The sequence below is a fragment of the Oculina patagonica genome, chromosome 4 (genome assembly GCF_052425735.1).
Source record: "Oculina patagonica isolate OP01 chromosome 4, crgOcupat, whole genome shotgun sequence".
Lineage (NCBI taxonomy): Eukaryota > Metazoa > Cnidaria > Anthozoa > Scleractinia > Oculinidae > Oculina > Oculina patagonica.
Window position 1 is genome coordinate 40,908,071 of NC_135761.1, and position 8,092 is coordinate 40,916,162.

General features: G+C 45.8%; 1 protein-coding gene across 1 annotated transcript; it reads right to left on the bottom strand.

Moving 5' to 3' along the window:
* Positions 1–531: 531 nt before the first annotated feature.
* On the bottom strand, positions 532–3,099 carry LOC144650218 (uncharacterized). The gene is made up of 3 exons (XM_078509869.1): positions 2,213–3,099; positions 1,816–2,008; positions 532–1,559 (listed from the first exon to the last, which is right to left on the bottom strand). Exons 1-3 carry the CDS (start codon positions 3,080–3,082, stop codon positions 724–726), a joined length of 1,899 nt encoding a protein of 632 aa, XP_078365995.1. The 5' UTR covers positions 3,083–3,099; the 3' UTR covers positions 532–723.
* Positions 3,100–8,092: the final 4,993 nt, after the last annotated feature.

Sequence of the window (8,092 nt, forward strand, 5' to 3'; positions counted from 1 at the left end):
AGTGGGTGGTGGTTCCGCAGCGATACAACGAGCTCAAGCAGGGCACGCAGGTATCCATGGCAACTCTGAGAGCGGCAACCACCCAAAGCCTTCGCCCACAAAAGGGGTGCTTGGAAGGGCGAAGGGCCCGCAAACAGAGTTGACGTGAGACCTGCGCCACCCCCCCAAGAAATATCCAAGCACCATCCCCTAGCTCAATGGCACGAAGCATACAATGCAAACTTACCCAACTACGAGCACAAAAGATCATACCGCCTGCCGAGGACTGTAGGAGCCTCCATGAATCCGCCGGAGGAGGGACGTTTTAGGCAAATGAACCACAATGCCCGTCCCGAGAGTCACTGCTAGTAGACCACATGAGCGAGCCGTTTCACTGCATGATCCAGAACTCCACCACCATGCCAGCATAACTGCCCAATGGTCCATGTAGTCCGCAAACGTACAAGCATATCAGCAGCACACTCCTCATGATCCGCAAATGTACGAGCGTCTCCGCTGCCTAATCCGCATAATCCGTAATCTGCACAATCCGCAAATGTACGAGGATATCCGCTATCCGATCCGCATAATCCGCAAAGGTAGGGGCATATCTGCTGCCAACTCCGTGACGAGATAGGTGAATCCGCCGCCAGATCCGCAATAACATGCCAGCCAGTCTCTGCAAAGGTTTGCCTGATCCAGACTTAAATGGTGAGCTCGCAAGCACCAGCTTCGCAGACCACTTTAACTAGTGGATAGACGAGAGGAAAGTGAAGCCAAAGACTCAGTCGGGGTTCGGATATACCCCTGGTACGCATTACTAGTCCAACGTCCCAAGGCTTGAATAAGGTGGTCGGGGATACCACTGCGCGCTGCCACCGTAGCCGCACCAATACGAAAGCTGTGGCTAGAGAAGTTACCTGGAACACCGGCATGCCCCAGAATGTCGCTGATCTGGGAGGTGAGAGTGGCGCATGATAAAGGCCGACAATCCTGAAAAAGGAAGAGAGGGCCACCAGAACCTCCCCTAATGGCCAAGTAGGCCAAAACGGATTGAAGAGCACACAGCGGGTAGTTTCCCTTGCCAATATGGATGAAGCAGCCTTTACGAAAAGGGTCAGTCTTAGAAGCTTTAATCCTCACTCTCAAGCAGGAAGGGTCTGTGTCAGAGTCTACTGAGATGTCCTGAACGCTCAAATGAAGTGCTGAAGAAAAACTTGCCAAACTTGGAACAGTAAATTCTGCTGATCTCAGGAAACCAAAGTAAGCCAAGTTACATGCGGCCCAAAACATGCAATGGTCAGGCATTGATAAATCCAAAGACCTGAAGATGATCATTAGGATGTCATTTGTAATCAGAAGACGTTGCGCTTCTGAAGAACCTTGAGTACGTTTGATTCCCCGAATGACCCTCTGTAGACGTAGACAATTAACCAGGGGGTCGGGGAAGCCCTCTTCGATATGCCTAGAACGAACAGCTGACAAATAAACTTTAATAGAAGCGTGCTGGACTGAGCCAGCTAAGAATGTTGCAAACAGGCACAAAGTCCACTCGTTGGTAGGGCAAGGAGAGCCACTGGAATGCAGCTTGCCCATCTGAGCGCAAAAGGTAATCAGAAGACGTTGCGCTTCTGAAGAACCTTGAGTACGTTTGATTCCCCCGAATGACCCTCTGTAGACGTAGACAATTAACCAGGGGGTCGGGGAAGCCCTCTTCGATATGCCTAGAATGAACAGCTGACAAATAAACTTTAATAGAAGCGTGCTGGACTGAGCCAGCTAAGAATGTTGCAAACAGGCACAAAGTCCACTCGTTGGTAGGGCAAGGAGAGCCACTGGAATGCAGCTTGCCCATCTGAGCGCAAAAGGTAATGAACTTCTTCTGGCCTAAAGCGTAAGATCTGCGCGTGGACGCTGCCAGACCTTGGACCAGAAAAAACTGACACTGTTGCTCTAGGGAGGGCCGATCAAATCCGTCAGGAGCTGAGGGGGGACAGAGATTGGTAACAACTGTGCCTCGGGTGCCAGCCTCCGGAATTCCTGCCAATGAAAGCGGGACAGAGCGTCAGCAATGCAATTATGAATTCCAGGGACATGTTAGGGAGGAGAAAGAGAAATTGAAATGCGCTGCTGAGGTGAGAAGGTGGCGAAGCAAGCGCATCAGGACTGGGATCTTGGATGTTCTCGAATTGAGAATATAAACCACTGCCTCATTGTCAGAACGGAAAAGAACGTGACGCCTTGCAAAGTGTGGACCCCACACCCGAGCGGCAATGACGATTGGGAACAACTCTTTGTAAGCAATGGATTGAGAGGCTTGAGAGGAAGCCCACGAGCCACTGAACCACTCGTCATTGAAGTAGGCCCCAAAACCCACTGAACCGGAAGCGTCAGATGTAACCTCCAAATCTGGCGACGCAGACATGCCTGGAAACAACCAGAAGTAGACTCCATGCCAAGACGACAAAAACTGTAGCCACCACTGGAGATCCAGGCGAAACTCAGAATTGAGGCGAATGGGGTGGTCCCGTTTGCGAAAACAACGAAGCAAGTCTATCATGTGACGAAGGAAGGTACGACCTGGCCAAACAACCTTAGCAGCATGATGCAGATGGCCGATGAGGGACTCCAATTGACACCTAGTACACCAACATCGATCACGCCAAGAATGAATCAGCTCCTGCAGAGCGCAAAGTTTATCTGCAGGAAGGCGAGCCACCTGAGCCTCTGAATCTAGCTCGATGCCCAAAACCACCAATCGCGTGGAAGGACCGATGCACTTGTCCGGGTGGAGAGGAAGCCCTAAGGATCGACATGCGGCTACGGACGTGGCCAGATTGTTTGCACATCGGTCTGAGCCTGGGGGGGCCGCTGTAATAAAGTCATCGAGGTAATGCATGAGGTCAGATACATTGAGCGTATTAAGGAGAATCCACTCCACCATCTCCGCCACTGAATTGAAAACGTATGGTGCTGATCGAAGGCCAAATGGAAGCGCCAAATCAACATAAAATTGGTTTCGCCATCTCAGGCCCAAAAGATATCTATCCGACGGGTGAACCGCAATGTTGCGGTAAGCTGCCTCTACATCAAATTTGGCCATCAAAGCGCCTGGGCCATACTTTGAGATCATACGAATAATTTGGTCAACCGTGATATATTGCAGGGTAAACTCATCATCAATTCCATCATTTACGCTCAGGCCAGCAGGGGATGGCAGATCCACTATGAGTCTCCATTTGCCCGGTTGACCCTTTTTTGGAATGACCCCGAAGCTGCTAACATGCAAATTTGGAAAAGGTGGGGATGGAAAGGGCCCTGCAACCCTCCCCAGGGAGACCTCGTTTGCCAGGTAGCGGTCAATGACCTCGGGGTGATGGTTAGCTGAGGGTTTGTTTTTGTTTGCGGACTTCAGTTTTCTCGAGTGTTGAAATCCAAGTCTAAAGTCATTTCGAAGACCATCCACAACAAAGGGTACGAGCTGCTGGTCTGGATGCTGGATCAGTTTGCTAGCAAACTCCTCAGGTTTTAGCGGGCTGACCATGGACACTGGTATAAAGGGAGTGAAGGCTAGAAGGCAAAAAAAAGAAAAGGAAACAAGGGGTGAACCCAGCCTAGAACCCGGGATTGGCACACACAAATAAACAACTGCACACTGTCACTAGATTTAATTCAAACAGGCTGAAGAACTAAGAGTGAAAATCTAATGGTCCAACTAACAAGGCTACAATGTCCATCATGGTCAAAATCGATAAACAAGCAAGTCCCAATAAAAACACCCATACAAGCATCACTCTGCAAAAGGCTACCTAGCGTACGAAAAAAAACAATTATAGCGAGACAAATCAAAACGCTAAGTGCCAACTGAAACAATAAACGAGAAGAACTAACACGAACGAATACAGCTCAACATGAGTTCAAAGTTCCCTAACACAGAAAAGTCATTGAAGCCAACAGTTAAAGGCGTCGGGATTTGCTGTTTGGCGCAGAAACAACTGCCGGAGAACGTGATCGACGCTTGCTGCGATAGTCAGGCTTGCGTTCTTGCCTGGAGTTGCAAGATACCGAACGGTGAGAGCCGCCACACGTGCTGCAACGGTGGAAGTAACGGCACGTCGCGTACGGGGCTGTACAACGCCCCTTGTTCCACGACATGCAAGGGATGGTAGATGAACTGGAGCCCGGTGGTTCTGCTGAGTCGGTTGACAAGCCCGAGTTAATGCTCCTAAGAGAAGCACCGGCGGCGTGAAAATTAAACAACTGTGCTTTCATGGCCGACCAGTCGACGAGCCGAGTGGCCGCAGCGTGTTCGCGAAACGCTCGATCATACGTGAGCCAAACCCGACCGCTAAATTGGCGATGGATCCTCAGGATCAGCAGCTTGTAAAGGTTTAAATCACGCCAGCGATGCGGAAACGACGAGGTTAGAACGAGGCAAAACACCGTGAAGGCTTCGGTCCACGTGGCGATATCTTCGATGCGCCGACGGGGTTTCTTTGGGGGCGTTGAGAGCACAAGTCGCCCGTCCAGCAACAATTGCGGTTCAGGCTCAGCATTCGTCAAGTTGGAAGCTAATAAATTGGCCAAGTCGACAAATCTGCCATTAAGGATTTGAGTGACATGTTTGGCCGGGACTGGCGAGAAACCGGGGCCTACGACGAACGGCTGTTCCGCTAAAGTACTGACATTCGACGAGGGCACGCTCGCGGCAATGCCGCTAAAGGCCTGAGCCGACGACGACACGAGCGCCGGTACGGGAGCATTAAAAGTAGAAACGAATGTTGGGACAACAACTGACTGGTTCCTACCTTGGGACGACGTGCTAGAGGGCTGAAATCCGGTCCCAGCGGCGAGGAGAGACGAAGCCATATTGCTCAATGATGAATTTGACGAGCTTAGTGCCAAAGAACTGGGGGCGGTACTCGTGATCGCTTGCCCACGAGGCCCTTGAGCTGCCTGCATTGCAGCCTGCACGGCTTGATTGACAAAGCAGCGAGTTCGGGAGAAATGCCCGCGTTTGTTGCAGAAGACGTCGGGATTCGTGCCGCAGCGATGCCAGCCATGGACGAGGGAACGACCACGGAATCGGCCGGCAAGGATGACACAACGGTTGAGGAGTTTTCACTCGTTGGCACGATCGACAAGGACCCAACTGCCGAATAGGCTGCGTCCAAACTATTGTTGGTTTGTCTCAGCGTCATAGTGAATTAACGAAGACGAACAAAGCCGCAAAAACTCAAAGCAAACAGCAAGTCACACGTACGTTTCGGCGTTAGAAACGAAACTGCACAATCGCACGCGGCTGGAACACACAATACGAGCAAAACAGGAAACCCCGTATGTGACATCATCGCGCATGGTCTATTGACTGCCGCTGACCAGCATTGGCTCGATAACTTAGCCTAAATTAGCCTAAATTACATTCAGCCACATATAACTTTATGTAATCTTTCCTTTGACTTTGTGATACTTCTGTATAACATGTGATCACGTTTGAGTCGTGGAATGTTTTGGCAATTGCTGTGATACTTTAGCTTTACGGTCAATTATACAGCTCTTAAAATTTGCTTTGTTTGCAGGCTTATTTGCATGAAGGCTTATAATCGAGATTAATCATTAAATTTACTCTTTAATACATACCAATCCTCGCTCACCAGGATTTTGTCTTAGGGAGTCCCAGGGCTGAAAAGTAGGAGCCCTATAAGAACATTAGGGGGACAAAGTTTCTTGCAGTTCATGACTGATGATTTCTCTTCCTTCAGTCATCAAAGCATGTTTCAATGTGAATTAACTCTTGCAATGGTGGTCCTTCAGCTGAAATTGTCATTTGTGTGTCCAACCTCTCTGCTGGAAGTCTATTTCTTTGACTATTAAAAAGTTCAAGCAAGCAACCGTCTACGATATCCTACCGATATACCTTGGATCAATAGTGATCTAATCACTTTGACATATAGAAAACTGAAATTGAAAAGCAGAGACCGATACAACATAGAATGATAGAATTAGTTTAGTACTATATTTTGGCTGGCCAAACCAGCCTTCTTCAGGTACAGGGTAGTTTACATTGGCTGTGTTTTAATTGATAATGGTATCTTGCAAAATACCGGAAATACATAAAACTAAATACAGGAAATATGTAAACACTGTAAAATAAAGAAATTAAAATATGCTAAGCTTAAAAAAACAATAAAATAGTACAAGTAGAAAAATTAATAGGTTTCTTTGCGTATGTTAAGACCATTGGGATCAAGTGATATGCCTTTTGAAATTAAAAAAAGCTTCCCTGGCCTTACGGATTGAGTCTCGTTTAAAGAAGACTTTTTTGATGGGAATTAATTGTATGTCATTAGCAGTGTGGTTAGGCGAGGAAATGAAATGTTGTGCGGCTGTAGTGGGTTTAGATTTACTGTTATGGGTATCTACACCGCCGTCCCAAAGACAAACACAAGACCGGGAGTATCTATCGGGCGTGAAAAAAGTCCTATTTCATGAATGAATTAAAAAGCATACTTTTAAAAGTTCCCATGCTTTCATGCTCTGCTGTGTCACGTAATGTCAATGAAAATCATGCGGTATCAATAACCTGAGCCCGCACTCCAAATGTTCTATTACATGAAGTACCTACCTGATCCAATATGATGGACAAGATGACAATACTTGTGTGTCAAACTTTGCTACATACGTTTGACTAACAAAGGTAAAGGCAATAAAGTGAAAGGCTTTTAATCTCCTGATAAATGTTTTTCTTTTTTGTAAATTTTCTAATTACAAACTGTGGGGTCACAGAAGGTGGTTTTTGTAGACCAAGATTTTTAAGAAAAGTGTGTCAATAAAGCTCCATAGTTATTGGTGTAAAATATAAGCATAGCTGTTAGAAAATTGGTATAAAAAGATTGTCCAGCTTGCCCCTCTGACAAGATAGAATAACGTTACAAGGCCCCGAAGGTTTTCTCAATATGGCTTATTTTGTTGAGATTAAAGTTGTACATATCTATCTCTCTCCGATTTTGCTAGGCAGGCTGCCACATGGTTGTTGATTGAGAATAACGGGCAGCAATGAGGGCTCCAATGCCCATGGCAGGTTGTATTTGTGCCGTTATTTTTTGTCAGCCTCCCCCACATCCTTTGATTGGGACGGATCATCAATAACGTACCCCATCATAGTGGTGCTAGCCACTCTTTCCACTGACCTATAATATACAATATTGTGTCATTCTAGAATTTCCGTACTACCCTACAGAAAATTACTGTGGGTGGGGAATGTTCAAATACCCAAAAAGCTACACATTGTTTGTAGGAATAATAAAATAATAAAAATATTTACAAAAATGATCACAAAAACAAATACCGAAATTTTAAATTTACATTCCTAAGTTAGATGACAAGAACCTCTGTATGTTTAATATGGAGTCCCCCACTGGGAAACTAGGCCAAAGTCCAGCTTGCCTCCACTAACACATTTTGTGGTTGATTATTTAGTCAGTTTTAGATTGCAACTTGACTTGTGTTCACACATGTAGTAAAAATGTTGTAAAAAAATATTGTTGTTGTTGTTGTAAAACAAGTGGACCATTTTACTTGGGACCTAGGATCATTTTATTTATTTCAGTTATCTAATACATAGAATCTATCAATGTATTCTTTTTCTTGTGATATGACATTGACAAGACAGTGACAAGAATTGTGTTGAGCAGCACACCCATCTGTAAACTCATGAAGCTTGTTAATCTTCACTTGCAGTTGACTTTCCAGGTATCTCAATTCCTGGGCCTTGTGAACTGAATGGACATATTAAATAAAAAAAATTACTGTTAATAATAATGGTAATTTAATGATAATGATAATAGTGAGGAGGCCTCCAATCACTAGGAAGGTCCTCAAAACATAAAATTGACCAATAAAATTAAAAAAAAAATTAAATTAAAAGCCAACTTGACAATCTTAAACGGATCTAACAATCTTCCCTAGAGCCTAGATATTTTAATAATTCCCTTGGTGCTGTCTTCTTTGTCACCAGAGTGATTTTTCTCTTTTCCTGCTTGCTGGATAAAAATTTCCCGGTCTGCAGATATTGTTTCCATGTCACTTCTTCTGTTGATACTTCTGAGGTTTC

Excerpts from the sequence above, each read along its gene's own strand:
- LOC144650218 (XM_078509869.1), bottom strand. The coding sequence starts at position 3,082 with ATGGCCAAATTTGATGTAGAGGCAGCTTACCGCAACATTGCGGTTCAC. Across the intron at positions 2,009-2,212 it reads CACACTTTGCAAGGCGTCAC|GCTGGCACCCGAGGCACAGT; the intron begins GTTCTTTTCCGT and ends GGAATTCCGGAG. Across the intron at positions 1,560-1,815 it reads GATGGGCAAGCTGCATTCCA|CCAGTGGCTCTCCTTGCCCT; the intron begins GTGGCTCTCCTT and ends GCAAGCTGCATT.